This window comes from Petromyzon marinus, unplaced genomic scaffold, assembly GCF_048934315.1.
Source record: "Petromyzon marinus isolate PM22_M1 ecotype Great Lakes invasive population unplaced genomic scaffold, UKy_Petmar_22M1.pri1.0 PM_Scaffold_189, whole genome shotgun sequence".
NCBI classification, from domain to species: domain Eukaryota; kingdom Metazoa; phylum Chordata; class Hyperoartia; order Petromyzontiformes; family Petromyzontidae; genus Petromyzon; species Petromyzon marinus.
Window position 1 is genome coordinate 97983 of NW_027423156.1, and position 21004 is coordinate 118986.

Consider the following 21004-nt stretch of genomic DNA (forward strand, 5'->3'; position numbering starts at 1 on the left):
TGTTAGTGCTAGTATTAGGGCTAGTGTTATTGCTAGTGTTAGTGTGATGGCTAGTATTAGTGCTAGTGTTCGTGCGAGTGGTAGTGTTAGTGCTAGTGTTAGGGCTGGTGTTAGTGTTCGTGTTAGTGCTGGTGTTAGTGCTATTTTTAGTGCTAGTGTTAAGGCTAGTGTTAGTGGTAGTGTAAGTGCTAGTGTTAGGGCAAGTGTTATTGCTAGTGTTGGGGGTAGTGTTAGTGCTAGTGTTAGTGCTAGTGTTAGTGCTAGTGCTTGTGTTAGGGCTGGTGCGAGTGTTAGTGCTAGTGTTAGTGCTAGTGTTAGGGCTAGTGTTAGGTCTGGTGCTAGTGCGAGTGTTAGTGTTAGGGCTAGTGCTAGTTTTAGTGCTATTGCTACTGTTAGTGCTATTGTTAGTGCTAGTGTAAGTGCTAGTGTTAGGGCTAGTGCTAGTATTACGGCTAGTGTTAGTGCTAGTGTTAGGGGTAGTGCTAATGTTAGTGCTAGTTTTAGTGCTAGTTCTAGTGTTATTGTTAGTGCTAGTGTTAGTGCTAGTGTTAGAGATAGTGTTAGGGCTAGTGCTAGTGTTAGTGCTAGTGTTAGTGCTAGTGTTAGGGCTAGTGTTAGTGCTAGTGTTAGTGCTAGTTTTAGTGCTAATGCTAGTATGAGTGCTAGTGCTAGTTTTAGTGCTAGTGTTAGTGCTAGTGTTATTGGTAGTGTTAGTGCTAGTGTTAGGTCTAGTGTTAGTACTAGTGTTAGGGCTAGTGCAAGTGTTAGTGCTAGTGTTAGTGCTAGTGTTAGGGCTAGTATTAGTGTTAGGGATAGTGTTAGTGCTAGTGTTAGGGCTAATGCTAGTGTTAGTGCTAGTGTTAGTGCTAGTGTTAGGGCTAGTATTAGTGTTAGAGCTAGTGCTAGTGTTAGTGCTAGTGTTAGGGCTAGTGTTAGGGCTAGTGCTATTGTTAGTGCTAGTGTTAGGGCTAGTGTTAGCGCTAGTGTTAGTGCTAGTGTTAGTGCTAGCGTTAGTGTTAGTGCTAGTGTTAGTGCTAGTGTTAGTGCTATTGCTAGTGTTAGCCCTAGTGTTAGTGCTAGTGTTAGTGCTAGCGTTAGTGTTAGTGCTAGTGTTAGTTCTAGTGTTAGTGCTAGTGTTAGAGCTAGTGTTAGTGTTAGGGCTAGTATTAGTGCTAGTGTTCGTGCTAGTGGTAGTGTTAGTGCTAGTGTTAGGGCTAGTGTTAGTGCTATTGTTAGTGCTAGTGTTAGGGCTAGTGTTAGTGGTAGTATTAGTGCTAGTGTTAGGGCTGGTGCTAGTGCTAGTGTTAGTACTAGTGTTATTGATGGTATTAGTGCTATTGTTAGTGCTATTGATAGGGCTAGTGCTAGTATTACTGTTAGTGTTATTCCTAGTGTTAGTGCTATTGCTAGTGTTAGTGCTAGTGTTAGTGCTAGTATTAAGGCTAGTGTTATTGCTAGTGTTAGTGTGATGGCTAGTATTAGTGCTAGTGTTCGTGCGAGTGGTAGTGTTAGTGCTAGTGTTAGGGCTGGTGTTAGTGTTCGTGTTAGTGCTGGTGTTAGTGCTATTTTTAGTGCTAGTGTTAAGGCTAGTGTTAGTGTTAGTGCTAGTGTAAGTGCTAGTGTTAGGGCAAGTGTTATTGCTAGTGTTGGGGGTAGTGTTAGTGCTAGTGTTAGTGCTAGTGTTAGTGCTAGTGCTTGTGTTAGGGCTGGTGCGAGTGTTAGTGCTAGTGTTAGTGCTAGTGTTAGGGCTAGTGTTAGGTCTGGTGCTAGTGCGAGTGTTAGTGTTAGGGCTAGTGCTAGTTTTAGTGCTATTGCTACTGTTAGTGCTATTGTTAGTGCTAGTGTAAGTGCTAGTGTTAGGGCTAGTGCTAGTATTACGGCTAGTGTTAGTGCTAGTGTTAGGGGTAGTGCTAATGTTAGTGCTAGTGTTAGTGCTAGTTCTAGTGTTATTGTTAGTGCTAGTGTTAGTGCTAGTGTTAGAGCTAGTGCTAGTGTTAGTGCTAGTGTTAGTGCTAGTGTTAGGGCTAGTGTTAGTGCTAGTGTTAGTGCTAGTTTTAGTGCTAATGCTAGTATGAGTGCTAGTGCTAGTTTTAATGCTAGTGTTAGTGCTAGTGTTATTGGTAGTGTTAGTGCTAGTGTTAGGTCTAGTGTTAGTACTAGTGTTAGGGCTAGTGCAAGTGTTAGTGCTAGTGTTAGTGCTAGTGTTAGGGCTAGTATTAGTGTTAGGGATAGTGTTAGTGCTAGTGTTAGGGCTAATGCTAGTGTTAGTGCTAGTGTTAGTGCTAGTGTTAGGGCTAGTATTAGTGTTAGAGCTAGTGCTAGTGTTAGTGCTAGTGTTAAGGCGAGTATTAGTGTTAGGGCTAGTGCTAGTGTTAGTGCTAGTTTTAGGGCTAGTGTTAGTGCTAGTGTTAGGGCTAGTATTAGTGTTAGGGCTAGTGTTAGTGCTAGTGTTAGCGCTAGTGCTAGTGTTAGTGCTAGTGTTAGTAGTAGTGTTAGTGATAGGGGTGGTGCTAGTGTTAGTGCTAGTGTTAGTGCTGGTATTAGGGCTCGTGCTAGTGTTAGTGCTAGTAATTGTGCTAGTGTTAGTGCTAGTATTAGGGCTAGTGCTAGTGTTAGTGCTAGTGTTAGTGCTAGTGTTAGGGCTCGTGCTAGTGTTAGTGCTAGTGTTAGTGCTAGTGTTAGGGCTAGTGCTAGTGCTAGTGTTAGGGCTAGTGCTAGTGTTAGTGCTAGTGTTAGTGGTAGTATTAGGGCTAGTGCTAGTGTTAGTGCTAGTGTTAGTGCTACTATTAGGGCTAGTGCTAGTGTTAGTGCTAGTGTTAGGGCTAGTGCTAGTGTTAGTGCTAGTGTTAGGGCTAGTGCTAGTGTTAGTGCTAGTGTTAGTGCTAGTGCTAGTGTTAGGGCTAGTGCAAGTGTTAGTGCTAGTGTTGGTGCTAGTGTTAGGGCTAGTCTAAGTGTTAGGGCTAGTGTTAGTGCTAGTGTTAGGGCTAGTATTAGTGTTAGGGCTAGTGCTAGTGTTACTGCTAGTGTTAAGGCGAGTATTAGTGTTAGGGCTAGTGTTATTGCTAGTGTTAGTGCTATTGTTAGGGCTAGTGTTAGTGCTAGTGTTAGTGCTAGTGTTAGTGCTAGTGTTAGTGCTAGTGTTAAGGCTAGTATTAGTGTTATTGCTAGTGTTTGTGCTTATGTTAGTGCTAGTGTTAAGGCTAGTATTAGTGTTAGTGCTAGTGATAGTGTTAGTGATAGTGTTACTGCTAGTGTTATGGCTAGTGCTAGTGTTAGTGCTAGTGTTAGTGCTAGTGTTAGTACTAATGTTAGTGATAGGGCTGGTGCTAGTGTTAGTGCTAGTGTTAGTGCTAGTGTTAGTGCTAGTATTAGGGCTCGTGCTAGTGTTAGTGCTAGTGTCAGTGCTAGTGTTAGTGCTAGTATTAGGGCGAGTGCTAGTTTTTGTGCTAGTGTTATTGTTAGTGCTAGTGTTAAGGCTAGTGCTAGTGTTAGTGCTAGTGTTAGTGTTATTGCTAGTGTTAGGGCTACTGCTAGTGTTAGTGCTAGTGTTAGGGCTAGTGTTAGTGATAGTGTTAATGCTAGTATTAGGGCTAGTGCTAGTGTTAGTGCTAGTGTTAGTGCTAGTGTTAGTGCTAGTATTAGGGCTAGTGTTAGTGCTAGTGTTAAGGCTAGTGTTAGTGCTAGTGTTAGTGCTAGAGTTAGGGCTAGTGCTAGTGTTAGTGCTAGTGTTATTGCTAGTGTTAGGGCAGGTGCAAGTGTTAGTGCTAGTGTTAGTGCGAGTGTTAGGGCTAGTATTAGTGTTAGGGCTAGTGTTAGTGTTAGGGCTAGTATTAGTGTTAGGGCTAGTGCTAGTGTTAGTGCTAGTGTTAGGGCTAGTGTTAAGGCTAGTATTAGTGTTAGGGCTATTGTTAGTGCTAGTTTTAGTGCTAGTGGTAGTGCTAGGGTTAGTGCTAGTGTGAAGGCTAGTGCTAGTGTTAGTGCTAGTGTTAGTGCTAGTGTTAAGGCTACTATTAGTGTTAGTGCTAGTGTTAGTGCTAGTGTTATGGCTACTGCTAGTGTTATTGCTAGTGTTAGTGCTAGTGTTACTACTAGTGTTAGTGATAGGGCTGGTGCTAGTGTTAGTGCTAGTGTTAGTGCTAGTGTTAGGTCTAGTGTTAGGTCTAGTGTTAGTGCTAGTGTTAGGGCTAGTGTTAGGGCTAGTGCTAGTGTTAGTGCTAGTGTTAGGGCTAGTGTTAGTGTTAGCGCTAGTGTTAGTGCTAGTGTTAGTGCTAGCGTTAGTGTTAGTGCTAGTGTTAGTGCTAGTGTTAGTGCTATTGCTAGTGTTAGCGCTAGTGTTAGTGCTAGTGTTAGTGCTAGCGTTAGTGTTAGTGCTAGTGTTAGTTCTAGTGTTAGTGCTAGTGTTAATGTTATTGCTAGTGTTAGTGCTAGTGTTAAGGCTGGTGCTAGTGTTAGTGCTAGTGTTAGTGTTAGGGCTAGTGTTAGTGCTAGTGTTAGTGCTAGTGTTAGGGCTAATGCTAGTGTTAGTGCTAGTGTTAGTGCTAGTGCTAGGGCTAATGCTAGTGTTATGGCTAGTTTTAGGTCCAATGTTAGTGTTAGTGCTAGTGTTAGTGCTATTGTTGGGGCTAGTGTTAGGGCTAGTGTTAATGTTAGTGCTAGTATTAGTGCTAGTGTTAGGGCTAGTGTTAGTGCTAGTGTTAGTGTTAGGGCTAGTGCTAGCGTTAGTGCTAGCGTTAGTGCTAGTGTTAGTGCTAGTGTTGGTGCTAGTGTTATTGCTAGTGTTAGGGCTAGTGCTAGTGTTAGTGATAGTGGTAGTGCTAGTGTTAATGTTATTGCTAGTGTTAGTGCTAGTGTTAAGGCTGGTGCTAGTGTTAGTGCTAGTGTTAGTGTTAGGGCTAGGGCTAGTGTTAGTGCAAGTGTTAGTGCTAGTGTTAGGGCTAATGCTAGTGTTAGTGGTAGTGTTAGTGCTAGTGCTAGGGCTAATGCTAGTGTTTTGGCTAGTTTTAGGTCCAATGTTAGTGTTAGTGCTAGTGTTATTGTTGGGGCTAGTGTTAGGGCTAGTGTTAATGTTAGTGCTAGTATTAGTGCTAGTGTTAGGGCTAGTGTTAGTGCTAGTGTTAGTGTTAGGACTAGTGCTAGTGTTAGTGCTAGCGTTAGTGCTAGCGTTAGTGTTAGTGCTAGTGTTAGTGCTAGTGTTGGTGCTAGTGTTATTGCTAGTATTAGGGCTAGTGCTAGTGTTAGTGATAGTGGTAGTGCTAGTGTTAATGTTATTGCTAGTGTTAGTGCTAGTGTTAAGGCTGGTGACAGTGTTAGTGCTAGTGTTAGTGCTAGAGTTAGGGCTAGTATTAGTGTTAGGGCTAGTGTTAGTGCTAGTGTTAGTGCTAGTGTTAGGGCTAATGCTAGTGTTAGTGCTAGTGTTAGTGCTACTGTTAGGGCTAATGCTAGTGTTAGGGCTAGTGTTTGGTCTAGTGTTAGTGCTAGTGTTAGTGCTAGTATTAGTGCTATTGTTGGGGCTAGTGTTAGGGCTAGTGCTAGTGTTAGTGCTAATGTTATTGTTAGGGCTTGTGCTAGTGTTATTGCTAGTGTTATTGCTAGTGTTAGTGCTAGTGTTAGGGCTAGTGTTAGGGCTAGTGCAAGTGCTAGTGTTAGTGCTAGTGTTAGTGCTAGTAATAGGGCTAGTGCTAGTGTGAGTGCTAGTGTTAGTGCTAGTGTTAGTGCTAGTGATAGGGCTAGTGCTAGTGTTAGTGCTTGTGTTATTGCTAGTGTTAGTGCTATTGTTAGTGCTAGTGTTAGGGCTAGTGTTAGTGTTATGGCTAGTGTTAGTGCTAGTGTTAGGGCTAGTGCTAGTGTTAGTGCTAGTCTTAGTGCTCGTGTCAGTGCTAGTGTTAGGGTTAGTTCTAGTGTTAGGGCTAGCGTTAGTGTTAGTGCTAGTGTTAGTGCTAGTGTTAGGGCTAGTGTTAGTGCTAGTGTTAGTGCTAGTGTTAGGGCTAGTGTTAGTGCTAGTGTTAGTTCTAGTGTTAGTGTTAGGGCTAGTGTTAGTGTTAGTGCTAGTGTTAGTGCTAGTGTTAGGGCTAGTGCTAGTGCTAGTGTTAGTGCTAGTATTAGTGCTAGTGTTAGGTCTAGTGTTAGTGCTAGTGTTAGGGCTAGTGTTAGGGCTAGTGCTATTGTTAGTGCTAGTGTTAGGGCTAGTGTTAGCGCTAGTGTTAGTGCTAGTGTTAGTGCTAGCGTTAGTGTTAGTGCTAGTGTTAGTGCTAGTGTTAGTGCTATTGCTAGTGTTGGCACTAGTGTTAGTGCTAGTGTTAGTGCTAGCGTTAGTGTTAGTGCTAGTGTTAATTCTAGTGTTAGTGCTAGTGTTAGAGCTAGTGTTAGTGTTAGGGCTAGTATTAGTGCTAGTGTTCGTGCTAGTGGTAAAGTTAGTGCTAGTGTTAGGGCTAGTGTTAGTGCTATTGTTAGTGCTAGTGTTAGGGCTAGTGTTAGTGGTAGTATTAGTGCTAGTGTTAGGGCTGGTGCTAGTGCTAGTGTTAGTACTAGTGTTATTGATGGTATTAGTGCTATTGTTAGTGCTATTGATAGGGCTAGTGCTAGTATTACTGTTAGTGTTATTCCTAGTGTTAGTGTTATTGCTAGTGTTAGTGCTAGTGTTAGTGCTAGTATTAGGGCTAGTGTTATTGCTAGTGTTAGTGTGATGGCTAGTATTAGTGCTAGTGTTCGTGCGAGTGGTAGTGTTAGTGCTAGTGTTAGGGCTGGTGTTAGTGTTCGTGTTAGTGCTGGTGTTAGTGCTATTTTTAGTGCTAGTGTTAAGGCTAGTGTTAGTGTTAGTGCTAGTGTAAGTGCTAGTGTTAGGGCAAGTGTTATTGCTAGTGTTGGGGGTAGTGTTAGTGCTAGTGTTAGTGCTAGTGTTAGTGCTAGTGCTTGTGTTAGGGCTGGTGCGAGTGTTAGTGCTAGTGTTAGTGCTAGTGTTAGGGCTAGTGTTAGGTCTGTTGCTAGTGCGAGTGTTAGTGTTAGGGATAGTGCTAGTTTTAGTGCTATTGCTACTGTTAGTGCTATTGTTAGTGCTAGTGTAAGTGCTAGTGTTAGGGCTAGTGCTAGTATTACGGCTAGTGTTAGTGCTAGTGTTAGGGGTAGTGCTAATGTTAGTGCTAGTGTTAGTGCTAGTTCTAGTGTTATTGTTAGTGCTAGTGTTAGTGCTAGTGTTAGAGATAGTGTTAGGGCTAGTGCTAGTGTTAGTGCTAGTGTTAGTGCTAGTGTTAGGGCTAGTGTTAGTGCTAGTGTTAGTGCTAGTTTTAGTGCTAATGCTAGTATGAGTGCTAGTGCTAGTTTTAGTGCTAGTGTTAGTGCTAGTGTTATTGGTAGTGTTAGTGCTAGTGTTAGGTCTAGTGTTAGTACTAGTGTTAGGGCTAGTGCAAGTGTTAGTGCTAGTGTTAGTGCTAGTGTTAGGGCTAGTATTAGTGTTAGGGATAGTGTTAGTGCTAGTGTTAGGGCTAATATTAGTGTTAGGGATAGTGTTAGTGCTAGTGTTAGGGCTAGTATTAGTGTTAGAGCTAGTGCTAGTGTTAAGGCGAGTATTAGTGTTAGGGCTAGTGTTAGTGCTAGTGTTAGTGCTAGTGTTAGTGCTAGTGTTAGTGCTAGTGTTAAGGCTAGTATTAGTGTTATTGCTAGTGTTTGTGCTTATGTTAGTGCTAGTGTTAAGGCTAGTATTAGTGTTAGTGCTAGTGATAGTGTTAGTGATAGTGTTACTGCTAGTGTTATGGCTAGTGCTAGTGTTAGTGCTAGTGTTAGTGCTAGTGTTAGTACTAATGTTAGTGATAGGGCTGGTGCTAGTGTTAGTGCTAGTGTTAGTGCTAGTGTTAGTGCTAGTATTAGGGCTCGTGCTAGTGTTAGTGCTAGTGTCAGTGCTAGTGTTAGTGCTAGTATTAGGGCGAGTGCTAGTTTTTGTGCTAGTGTTATTGTTAGTGCTAGTGTTAAGGCTAGTGCTAATGTTAGTGCTAGTGTTAGTGTTATTGCTAGTGTTAGGGCTACTGCTAGTGTTAGTGCTAGTGTTAGGGCTAGTGTTAGTGATAGTGTTAATGCTAGTATTAGGGCTAGTGCTAGTGTTAGTGCTAGTGTTAGTGCTAGTGTTAGTGCTAGTATTAGGGCTAGTGTTAGTGCTAGTGTTAAGGCTAGTGTTAGTGCTAGTGTTAGTGCTAGAGTTAGGGCTAGTGCTAGTGTTAGTGCTAGTGTTATTGCTAGTGTTAGGGCAGGTGCAAGTGTTAGTGCTAGTGTTAGTGCGAGTGTTAGGGCTAGTATTAGTGTTAGGGCTAGTGTTAGTGTTAGGGCTAGTATTAGTGTTAGGGCTAGTGCTAGTGTTAGTGCTAGTGTTAGGGCTAGTGTTAAGGCTAGTATTAGTGTTAGGGCTATTGTTAGTGCTAGTTTTAGTGCTAGTGGTAGTGCTAGGGTTAGTGCTAGTGTGAAGGCTAGTGCTAGTGTTAGTGCTAGTGTTAGTGCTAGTGTTAAGGCTACTATTAGTGTTAGTGCTAGTGTTAGTGCTAGTGTTATGGCTACTGCTAGTGTTATTGCTAGTGTTAGTGCTAGTGTTACTACTAGTGTTAGTGATAGGGCTGGTGCTAGTGTTAGTGCTAGTGTTAGTGCTAGTGTTAGGTCTAGTGTTAGGTCTAGTGTTAGTGCTAGTGTTAGGGCTAGTGTTAGGGCTAGTGCTAGTGTTAGTGCTAGTGTTAGGGCTAGTGTTAGTGTTAGCGCTAGTGTTAGTGCTAGTGTTAGTGCTAGCGTTAGTGTTAGTGCTAGTGTTAGTGCTAGTGTTAGTGCTATTGCTAGTGTTAGCGCTAGTGTTAGTGCTAGTGTTAGTGCTAGCGTTAGTGTTAGTGCTAGTGTTAGTTCTAGTGTTAGTGCTAGTGTTAATGTTATTGCTAGTGTTAGTGCTAGTGTTAAGGCTGGTGCTAGTGTTAGTGCTAGTGTTAGTGTTAGGGCTAGTGTTAGTGCTAGTGTTAGTGCTAGTGTTAGGGCTAATGCTAGTGTTAGTGCTAGTGTTAGTGCTAGTGCTAGGGCTAATGCTAGTGTTATGGCTAGTTTTAGGTCCAATGTTAGTGTTAGTGCTAGTGTTAGTGCTATTGTTGGGGCTAGTGTTAGGGCTAGTGTTAATGTTAGTGCTAGTATTAGTGCTAGTGTTAGGGCTAGTGTTAGTGCTAGTGTTAGTGTTAGGGCTAGTGCTAGCGTTAGTGCTAGCGTTAGTGCTAGTGTTAGTGCTAGTGTTGGTGCTAGTGTTATTGCTAGTGTTAGGGCTAGTGTTAGTGATAGTGGTAGTGCTAGTGTTAATGTTATTGCTAGTGTTAGTGCTAGTGTTAAGGCTGGTGCTAGTGTTAGTGCTAGTGTTAGTGTTAGGGCTAGGGCTAGTGTTAGTGCAAGTGTTAGTGCTAGTGTTAGGGCTAATGCTAGTGTTAGTGGTAGTGTTAGTGCTAGTGCTAGGGCTAATGCTAGTGTTTTGGCTAGTTTTAGGTCCAATGTTAGTGTTAGTGCTAGTGTTATTGTTGGGGCTAGTGTTAGGGCTAGTGTTAATGTTAGTGCTAGTATTAGTGCTAGTGTTAGGGCTAGTGTTAGTGCTAGTGTTAGTGTTAGGACTAGTGCTAGTGTTAGTGCTAGCGTTAGTGCTAGCGTTAGTGTTAGTGCTAGTGTTAGTGCTAGTGTTGGTGCTAGTGTTATTGCTAGTATTAGGGCTAGTGCTAGTGTTAGTGATAGTGGTAGTGCTAGTGTTAATGTTATTGCTAGTGTTAGTGCTAGTGTTAAGGCTGGTGACAGTGTTAGTGCTAGTGTTAGTGCTAGAGTTAGGGCTAGTATTAGTGTTAGGGCTAGTGTTAGTGCTAGTGTTAGTGCTAGTGTTAGGGCTAATGCTAGTGTTAGTGCTAGTGTTAGTGCTACTGTTAGGGCTAATGCTAGTGTTAGGGCTAGTGTTCGGTCTAGTGTTAGTGCTAGTGTTAGTGCTAGTATTAGTGCTATTGTTGGGGCTAGTGTTAGGGCTAGTGCTAGTGTTAGTGCTAATGTTATTGTTAGGGCTTGTGCTAGTGTTATTGCTAGTGTTATTGCTAGTGTTAGTGCTAGTGTTAGGGCTAGTGTTAGGGCTAGTGCAAGTGCTAGTGTTAGTGCTAGTGTTAGTGCTAGTAATAGGGCTAGTGCTAGTGTGAGTGCTAGTGTTAGTGCTAGTGTTAGTGCTAGTGATAGGGCTAGTGCTAGTGTTAGTGCTTGTGTTATTGCTAGTGTTAGTGCTATTGTTAGTGCTAGTGTTAGGGCTAGTGTTAGTGTTATGGCTAGTGTTAGTGCTAGTGTTAGGGCTAGTGCTAGTGTTAGTGCTAGTCTTAGTGCTCGTGTCAGTGCTAGTGTTAGGGTTAGTTCTAGTGTTAGGGCTAGCGTTAGTGTTAGTGCTAGTGTTAGTGCTAGTGTTAGGGCTAGTGTTAGTGCTAGTGTTAGTGCTAGTGTTAGGGCTAGTGCTAGTGTTAGTGCTAGTGTTAGTTCTAGTGTTAGTGTTAGGGCTAGTGTTAGTGTTAGTGCTAGTGTTAGTGCTAGTGTTAGGGCTAGTGCTAGTGCTAGTGTTAGTGCTAGTATTAGTGCTAGTGTTAGGTCTAGTGTTAGTGCTAGTGTTAGGGCTAGTGTTAGGGCTAGTGCTATTGTTAGTGCTAGTGTTAGGGCTAGTGTTAGCGCTAGTGTTAGTGCTAGTGTTAGTGCTAGCGTTAGTGTTAGTGCTAGTGTTAGTGCTAGTGTTAGTGCTATTGCTAGTGTTGGCACTAGTGTTAGTGCTAGTGTTAGTGCTAGCGTTAGTGTTAGTGCTAGTGTTAGTTCTAGTGTTAGTGCTAGTGTTAGAGCTAGTGTTAGTGTTAGGGCTAGTATTAGTGCTAGTGTTCGTGCTAGTGGTAAAGTTAGTGCTAGTGTTAGGGCTAGTGTTAGTGCTATTGTTAGTGCTAGTGTTAGGGCTAGTGTTAGTGGTAGTATTAGTGCTAGTGTTAGGGCTGGTGCTAGTGCTAGTGTTAGTACTAGTGTTATTGATGGTATTAGTGCTATTGTTAGTGCTATTGATAGGGCTAGTGCTAGTATTACTGTTAGTGTTATTCCTAGTGTTAGTGTTATTGCTAGTGTTAGTGCTAGTGTTAGTGCTAGTATTAGGGCTAGTGTTATTGCTAGTGTTAGTGTGATGGCTAGTATTAGTGCTAGTGTTCGTGCGAGTGGTAGTGTTAGTGCTAGTGTTAGGGCTGGTGTTAGTGTTCGTGTTAGTGCTGGTGTTAGTGCTATTTTTAGTGCTAGTGTTAAGGCTAGTGTTAGTGTTAGTGCTAGTGTAAGTGCTAGTGTTAGGGCAAGTGTTATTGCTAGTGTTGGGGGTAGTGTTAGTGCTAGTGTTAGTGCTAGTGTTAGTGCTAGTGCTTGTGTTAGGGCTGGTGCGAGTGTTAGTGCTAGTGTTAGTGCTAGTGTTAGGGCTAGTGTTAGGTCTGTTGCTAGTGCGAGTGTTAGTGTTAGGGATAGTGCTAGTTTTAGTGCTATTGCTACTGTTAGTGCTATTGTTAGTGCTAGTGTAAGTGCTAGTGTTAGGGCTAGTGCTAGTATTACGGCTAGTGTTAGTGCTAGTGTTAGGGGTAGTGCTAATGTTAGTGCTAGTGTTAGTGCTAGTTCTAGTGTTATTGTTAGTGCTAGTGTTAGTGCTAGTGTTAGAGATAGTGTTAGGGCTAGTGCTAGTGTTAGTGCTAGTGTTAGTGCTAGTGTTAGGGCTAGTGTTAGTGCTAGTGTTAGTGCTAGTTTTAGTGCTAATGCTAGTATGAGTGCTAGTGCTAGTTTTAGTGCTAGTGTTAGTGCTAGTGTTATTGGTAGTGTTAGTGCTAGTGTTAGGTCTAGTGTTAGTACTAGTGTTAGGGCTAGTGCAAGTGTTAGTGCTAGTGTTAGTGCTAGTGTTAGGGCTAGTATTAGTGTTAGGGATAGTGTTAGTGCTAGTGTTAGGGCTAATATTAGTGTTAGGGATAGTGTTAGTGCTAGTGTTAGGGCTAGTATTAGTGTTAGAGCTAGTGCTAGTGTTAAGGCGAGTATTAGTGTTAGGGCTAGTGCTAGTTTTAGGGCTAGTGTTAGTGCTAGTGTTAGGGCTAGTATTAGTGTTAGGGCTAGTGCTAGTGTTAGCGCTAGTGCTAGTGTTAGTGCTAGTGTTAGTGCTAGTGTTAAGGCAAGTATTAGTGTTAGGGCTATTGTTAGTGCTAGTGTTAGTGCTAGTGTTAAGGCTAGTATTAGTGTTAGTGCTAGTGTTAGTGCTAGTGTTAGTGCTAGTGTTAAGGCTAGTATTAGTGTTAGTGCTAGTGTTAGTGCTAGTATTAGTGCTAGTGATGGTGCTAGTGTTAGTGCTAGTGTTATGGCTAGTGCTAGTGTTAGTGCTAGTGTTAGTAGTAGTGTTAGTGATAGGGGTGGTGCTAGTGTTAGTGCTAGTGTTAGTGCTAGTGTTAGTGCTGGTATTAGGGCTCGTGCTAGTGTTAGTGCTAGTAATTGTGCTAGTGTTAGTGCTAGTATTAGGGCTAGTGCTAGTGTTAGTGCTAGTGTTAGTGCTAGTGTTAGGGCTCGTGCTAGTGTTAGTGCTAGTGTTAGTGCTAGTGTTAGTGCTAGTGTTAGGGCTAGTGCTAGTGTTAGGGCTAGTGCTAGTGTTAGTGCTAGTGTTAGTGGTAGTATTAGGGCTAGTGCTAGTGTTAGTGCTAGTGTTAGTGCTAGTGTTAGTGCTACTATTAGGGCTAGTGCTAGTGTTAGTGCTAGTGTTAGGGCTAGTGCTAGTGTTAGTGCTAGTGTTAGGGCTAGTGCTAGTGTTAGTGCTAGTGTTAGTGCTAGTGCTAGTGTTAGGGCTAGTGCAAGTGTTAGTGCTAGTGTTGGTGCTAGTGTTAGGGCTAGTCTAAGTGTTAGGGCTAGTGTTAGTGCTAGTGTTAGGGCTAGTATTAGTGTTAGGGCTAGTGCTAGTGTTACTGCTAGTGTTAAGGCGAGTATTAGTGTTAGGGCTAGTGTTATTGCTAGTGTTAGTGCTATTGTTAGTGCTAGTGTTAGTGCTAGTGTTAGTGCTAGTGTTAGTGCTAGTATTAGTGTTATTGCTAGTGTTTGTGCTTATGTTAGTGCTAGTGTTAAGGCTAGTATTAGTGTTAGTGCTAGTGATAGTGTTAGTGATAGTGTTACTGCTAGTGTTATGGCTAGTGCTAGTGTTAGTGCTAGTGTTAGTGCTAGTGTTAGTACTAGTGTTAGTGATAGGGCTGGTGCTAGTGTTAGTGCTAGTGTTAGTGCTAGTGTTAGTGCTAGTATTAGGGCTCGTGCTAGTGTTAGTGCTAGTGTCAGTGCTAGTGTTAGTGCTAGTATTAGGGCGAGTGCTAGTTTTTGTGCTAGTGTTATTGTTAGTGCTAGTGCTAGTGTTAAGGCTAGTGCTAGTGTTAGTGCTAGTGTTAGTGTTATTGCTAGTGTTAGGGCTACTGCTAGTGTTAGTGCTAGTGTTAGGGCTAGTGTTAGTGCTAGTGTTAATGCTAGTATTAGGGCTAGTGCTAGTGTTAGTGCTAGTGTTAGTGCTAGTGTTAGTGCTAGTATTAGGGCTAGTGTTAGTGCTAGTGTTAAGGCTAGTGTTAGTGCTAGTGTTAGTGCTAGAGTTAGGGCTAGTGTTAGGGCTAGTGTTAAGGCTAGTATTAGTGTTAGGGCTATTGTTAGTGCTAGTTTTAGTGCTAGTGTTAGTGCTAGTGTGAAGGCTAGTGCTAGTGTTAGTGCTAGTGTTAGTGCTAGTGTTATGGCTAGTGCTAGTGTTATTGCTAGTGTTAGTGCTAGTGTTACTACTAGTGTTAGTGATAGGGCTGGTGCTAGTGTTAGTGCTAGTGTTAGTGCTAGTGTTAGTGCTAGTATTAGGGCTAGTGCTAGCGTTAGTGCTAGTGTTAGTGCTAGTGTTAGTGCTAGTATTATGGCTAGTGCTAGTGTTAGTGCTATTGATAGTGCTAGTGTTAGTGCTAGTATTAGGGCTAGTGCTTTTGTTAGTGCTAGTGTTAGTGCTAGTGTTAGTGCTAGTGTTAGTGCTAGTGTTAGGGCTGGTGCTAGTGTTAGTGCTAGTGTTAGTGCTCGTGTTAGTGCTAGTATTAGGGCTAGTGCTAGTGTTAGTGCTAGTGTTAGTGCTAGTATCAGGGCTAGTGCTGATGTTAGTGCTAGTGTTAGTGCTAGTATTAGGGCTAGTGTTAGTGCTAGTGTTAGTGCTAGTGTTAGTGCTAGTGCTAATGTAAGTGTTAGTACTAGTGCTAGCGTTAGGTCTAGTGCTAGTGTTAGTGCTAGTGTTAGGGCTATTGCTAGTGTTATTGCTAGTGTTAGTGCTAGTATTAGGGCTAGTGCTAGTGTTATTGCTAGTGTTAGTGCTAGTGATAGTGTTAGTGTTAGGGCTAGTGTTAGTGCTAGTGTTAGTACTAGTGTTAGTGATAGGGCTGGTGCTAGTGTTAATGCTAGTGTCAGTGCTAGTGTTAGTGCTAATGTTAGGGCTGGTGCTAGTGTTAGTGCTAGTGTTAGTGCTAGTGTTAGTGCTAGTGTTAGTGCTAGTGTTAGGGCTGGTGCTAGTGGTAGTGCTAGTGTTAGTGCTAGTGTTAGTGCTAGTGTTAGTGCTAGTGTTAGGGCTGGTGCTAGTGGTAGTGCTAGTGTTAGTGCTAGTGTTAGTGCTAGTGTTAGTGCTAGTGTTGGTGCTAGTGTTAGTGCTAGTGTTACGGCTAGTGCTAGTGTTATTGCTAGTGTTAGTACTAGTTTTAGTGCTAGTGTTAGTGCTAGTGTTAGGGCTAGTGCTAGTGTTATTGCTAGTGTTAGTACTAGTGTTAGTGTTGTGTACACGTGGTGAGTGTGCGTGCTGTGCAGCGCGAGTTCGATTCTCCCTCATGGCGACCACCCTCTCCACCACCCTCACCACCACCCTCACCATCCTTACCACCACCCTCACCACCACCCTCACCACCACCCTCACCACCACCCTCACTACCCTCACCACCACCCTCACCACCACCACCCTCACCACCCTCACCACCACCCTCACCACCACCTTCACACCACCCTCACCACCACCCTCACCACCACCATCACCACCACCCTCACCACCACCACCCTCACCACCACTCTCACCACCACCCTCACCACCACCACCACCACCCTCACCACCCTCACCACCACCACGTGATAATTATTTTATAACGAGCACCTGGAGTGGCGCGTGAACATCACCCCCTGGGGGAGACAAAGGCGGCCGGGCATGATGATCGCCGCCCACGCCCTCTTGTTGGCTTTCATAGAACCTCACGAACATCGATTTCCCCAGGCAGGCAGTTTGGTGGAGCGCACGCGTGTGGTGGAGCGTGCGCGCGTGGTGGTGGTGTTTGTACACGTGGTGGTGTTTGTACGCGAGTGTGTACACATGATGGAGTGTGTAGTAAGTGTGCATGGCCCGAGGGAGGCAGCGTGAATCATAACGAGGGGCGAGAAGAGAGAGACGGAGGGGATGGAGGGGGAGAGAGTGGGAGGGGGTGCGGGTAGAAGGGAGATGGGAGAGGGGGCAGAGCGAAAGGAGAGAGAGAGGGAGATGGAGGGAGAGAGCGAGATCGGAGGGTGATGGGGGCGAGAGAGACACGCAGAGGGGAGATGGATGGAGAGGGGTGAGAGATTGAGGCAAGAGGGAGATGGTGAGAGAGTGAGAGAGAAAGAAATAATAATGTTACAAATATTACATAGAAAACATCGGGGGAACATAGACATGGAGTAGGAAGAGAGGGGGTAGAGAGAGAGCGGGGGGGGGGAGGCGTAGAGAGAGGTGGTAGAGAGAGAGAGGGGGGGTAGAGAGAGAGGGAAGGAGTAAGGAGAGCAGAACGTGAAATATTTTGTCAAATTTTTCATTTAAAAAGGGGGGGGGGGAGTTTACATAAAGCAAAGCGTTAAGAAAAACCGAAATGATGAACGAAGCAAAGTGCCGACTACACCGAGCATCTTCCTGCTTCCTCTGATCGTAAAAAAAAGAGAGAGCAAGTGGTAGGAGGCAGACGTGGGAGTGGAGTAAGAGAGGTAGGAGGGGAGTGCGAGGAACAGAGAGGGGGGGAGAAGGGAGAGATGAGATGGAGGAAGAGAGGGGAGCTCGAGAGGGGGAGAGGGAGGGATATAGGAGAGAAGGGAGAGCTAAGAGAGGGGGAGACAGGGGCGATGGAGGGAGACAGGGGAGGGAGGGCAGATCAGGTTGCCCTGCAAACCCATCCTGCATCTCCCACCACCCTCTGATGAATGTCTCAGTGAATGAATGGATGAGTGAATGAATGGATGAGTGAATGAATGGATGAGTGAATGGATGGATGAGTGAACTGACAATGCAATGAGGGAATGGATGCATTCATACTTTGGTGGGGTGAATGACTAGACGGACGATACTGAATGCACGCCTGAACGAGTGACGATCGAATGAATGAAGAGCGAATGAATGAAGAGGCTCTCTCATTACGCACCGCGCGTGCACTCTGTGCGAGTGGGAGGCGGGGTGGCCTTGTGGGAGCTACAGTCTCCCTATTTACGTCGTCTCTGAGTGTTATTTATAATTTATATAGGGGGAAGAGAGGGTGGGTGGGTTGGCTGGGACTGAGTGGTGGGGAGGGATGAAGCTTTGCAACAACGGAGATGACAAGAAACGAAAGACGCGGATTTTCATCCCAGAATACCGAAATCCAGGGCCCTAAAACAAAAAAAATACATCAATATTAATACACATAAATGTTTAACTTGCACAGTAAAGCAATTGTATTTTTTCATTTGCTATACAGCCAGATAATACGACAAATTGCTAACCTTAAACACCCGGTCGTTCATAAAAGTTGAAGGCGGTATAGTACTATAGTAATAGAGCAAGTGCAGAATCACTGAGCCGGAATTGATAGCTCGCAAGCATTTAACGTGGGCCCTTGAAAGTGCGGGGCCCGTAGCTACTACTACTACTACATATGTAGAACCTACATATGTAGTAGTAGTTACTATGTAGTAGTAGCTGCTACATATGTAGCTACTACTACTACATATGTAGAACCTACATTTGTAGTAGCTACTATGTAGTAGTAGCTGCTACATATGTATCAGCTACTACTACATATGTAGAACCTACATATGTAATAGTAGCTACTATGTAGTAGTAGCGGCTACATATGTAGCAGCTACTACTACATATGTGAACCTACATATGTAGTAGTAGCTACTGCTACATATGTAGCAGCTACTACTACATATGTAGAACCTACATATGTAGTAGTAGCTACTATGTAGTAGTAGCTACTGCTACATATATAGCAGCTACTACTACATATGTAGGAGCTACATATGTAGTAGTAGCTACTATGTAGTAGTAGCTACTGCTACATATGTAGCAGCTACTACTACATATGTAGGAGCTACATATGTAGTAGTTACTATGTAGTAGTAGCTACTGCTACATATGTAGCAGCTACTACGACATATGTAGAACCTACATATGTAGTAGTTACTATGTAGTAGTAGCTGCTACATATGTAGCAGCTACTACGACATATGTAGGAGCTACTTTTGCTACTCCGATCATCCGGCACTGACCAACTCCTGCCCGCCCGGTTGCGGAGGGGGCGGCGATGCGGCGAGCATCCCCCAAGGAGACCCTCGTCGAGATGCTCTTTCAACGTGGCGTCTTGGCCGACACGTGCCCCTTGCAGCCGCCACGAAAGCCCGCAACATTATAAGCCCCGACGGGCTCTGCCTGGCTCCTCGCAGTCACCTGAACCCCTAAACCCAGGGGGGAGGGGGGGTCCCGGGCGTTTGTTGCGTCTTCGTGATGCTGGAATATCCGTGAAGAAAAGAGCTTTACAGCTCAGAGGATTTCTCCTGCTGTATAAATAACTGTTGTGATTTTGGGGTTGTTTTATTGAGGAGCAACGTCTCGTGTCCCCTACGTGCATCGCGGCGCTGGAGATTTTGTTTACTGAATTGACCGAAATGAAATTAGCTGTATTTGTCACTTCGGTTGCCAAACCCTCTGGCCCTTAACCCCCTACACCACTCACATTGACCCAACCACCTCCACCACCACCATCACCCCGTGTCCTCCTCTACCACTGTCTCCCAACACTGATACCACCACCACCCTGTGTCCTCCTCTACCGCTGTCTCCCAACACCACCACCACTCCGTGTCCTCCTCTACCACTGTCTCCCAACACTGACACCACCACCATCATCACCCCGTGTCCTCCTCTACCACTGTCTCCCAACTTCCACCACCACCACCACCCCGTGTCCTCCTATACCACTGTCTCCCAACCTCCACCACCACCACCATCACCCCGTGTCCTCCTCTACCACTGTCTCCCAACTTCCACCACCACCACCATCATCACCCCATGTCCTCCTCTACCACTGTCTCCCAACTTCCACCACCACCACCACCACCCCGTGTCCTCCTATACCACTGTCTCCCAACCTCCACCACCACCATCATCACCCGTGTCCTCCTCTACCACTGTCTCCCAACACTGACACCATCACTCCGTGTGCTCCCGGCTCCCCGTGCAGGTGCACAACGACATGACGAGCGAGCTGGAGCGCGCCGGGGTGCTCCTTCGGGACGCGCAGAGCTTCTCCTACGACCCCTGCGCCAACGTGCGCAAACTCAAGGTGTCACCCACACGCTAACCCCACCACACCCAAGGTGTCACCCACACGCTAACCCCACCACACTCAAGGTGTCACCCACACGCTAACCCCACCGCAGTCAAGGTGTCACTCACACGCTAACCCCACCGTACTCAAGGTGTCACCCACACGCTAACCCCACCACACCCAAGGTGTCACCCACAGGCTAACCCCACCACACCCAAGGTGTCACCCACACGCTAACCCCACCACACTCAAGGTGTCACCCACACGCTAACCCCAGCACACTCAAGGTGTCACCCACACGCTAACCACACCACACCCAAGGTGTCACCCACACGCTAACCCCACCACACCCAAGCTGTCACCCACATGCTAACCCCACCACACCCAAGGTGTCACCCACACGCTAACCCCACCACACCCAAGCTGTCACCCACACGCTAACCCCACCACACCCAAGGTGTCACCCACACGCTAACCACACCACACTCAAGGTGTCACCCACACACTAACCCCACCACACCCAAGGTTTCACCCACACGCTAACCCCACCACACTCAAGGTGTCACCCACACGCTAACCCCACCACACTCAAGGTGTCACCCACACACTAACCCCACCACACCCAAGGTTTCACCCACACGCTAACCCCACCACACTCAAGGTGTCACCCACACGCTAACCCCACCACACTCAAGGTGTCACCCACACGCTAACCCCACCACACCCAAGGTATCACCCACACGCTAACCCCACCACACTCAAGGTGTCACCCACACGCTAACCCCACCACAGTCAAGGTATCACCCACACGCTAACCCCACCGCACGCGGACCGTGCCGTTCGGATCCGCACTGCTGCACCGCCGCCTCGAGCCGCTGGGTCGATGGACAGGGGGAGGGGGTGCTAAGAGACGCCCCCCCCCCTATTGTTTCAACTGCCGCGCCGGGAGATAGAATTGAAGTGGCCACCTTTGGATGATTGCCATCCCTGTATCGTTACTACCACGACTCTAAACCGCTGTGGCAGTGTTCCTCCCGTAGACCCCGGGTCTCTGTGTGAGTCTGTGGGTCTCTGTGTGAGTCTACGGGTCTCTGTGTGAGTCTACGGGTCTCTGTGTGAGTCTATGGGGGCTCTGTGTGAGTCTGTGGGTCTCTGTGTGAGTCTATGTGTCTCTGTGTGAGTCTATGGGTCTCTGTGTGAGTCTACGGGTCTCTGTGTGAGTCTATGTGTCTCTGTGTGAGTCTACGGGTCTCTGTGTGAGTCTACGGGTCTCTGTGTGAGTCTACGGGTCTCTGTGTGAGTCTATGGGTCTCTGTGTGAGTCTATGGGTCTCTGTGTGAGTCTACTGGTCTCTGTGTGAGTCTATGTGTCTCTGTGTGAGTCTACGGGTCTCTGTGTGAGTCTACGGGTCTCTGTGTGAGTCTACGGGTCTCTGTGTGAGTCTACGGGTCTCTGTGTGAGTCTACGGGTCTCTGTGTGAGTCTACGGGTGTCTGTGTGAGTCTACGGGTGTCTGTGTGAGTCTACGGGTCTCTGTGTGAGTCTACGGGTCTCTGTGTGAGTCTACGGGTCTCTGTGTGAGTCTACGGGTCTCTGTGTGAGTCTACGGGTCTCTGTGAGTCTATGGGTCTCTGTGTGAGTCTACGGGTCTCTGTGTGAGTCTATGGGTCTCTGTGTGAGTCTATGTGTCTCTGTGTGAGTCTATGTGTCTCTGTGTGAGTCTATGGGTCTCTGTGTGAGTCTACGGGTCTCTGTGAGTCTATGTGTCTCTGTGTGAGTCTACGGGTCTCTCTGAGTCTATGGGTCTCTGTGTGAGTCTACGGGTCTCTATGTGAGTCTACGGGTCTCTCTGAGTCTATGGGTCTCTGTGTGAGTCTATGGGTCTCTGAGTCTATGGGTCTCTGTGTGAGTCTATGGGTCTCTATGTGAGTCTATGGGTCTCTATGTGAGTCTATGGGTCGCTGTGTGAGTCTATGGGTCTCTATGTGAGTCTATGGGTCTCTGTGTGAGTCTATGAGTCTCTGTGTGAGTCTACGGGTCTCTCTGAGTCTACGGGTCTCTCTGAGTCTATGGGTCTCTGTGTGAGTCTATGGGTCTCTGTGAGTCTATGGGTCTCTGAGTCTACGGGTCTCTGTGAGTCTATGTGTCTCTGTGTGAGTCTATGGGTCTCTGTGTGAGTCTACGGGTCTCTCTGAGTCTATGGGTCTCTGTGTGAGTCTATGGGTCTCTGTGTGAGTCTATGAGTCTCTGTGTAAGTCTATGTGTCTCTGTGTGAGTCTATGGGTCTCTGTGTGAGTCTATGGGTCTCTGTGTAAGTCTATGTGTCTCTGTGTGAGTCTATGGGTCTCTGTGTGAGTCTATGGGTCT

General features: G+C 45.6%; 1 protein-coding gene across 1 annotated transcript in view; it reads left to right on the forward strand.

Annotated features, from left to right (window-relative positions):
- The window catches only part of LOC116954687 (gamma-aminobutyric acid type B receptor subunit 2), a 58232-nt gene that overhangs the window by 26208 nt on the left and 11020 nt on the right, over positions 1–21004 (forward strand). Inside the window, exon 4 of the mRNA XM_076063783.1 lies at positions 18552–18653. Within this exon, the coding sequence (XP_075919898.1) occupies positions 18552–18653 (102 nt within the window). The remainder of the gene's footprint in view (positions 1–18551; positions 18654–21004) is intronic.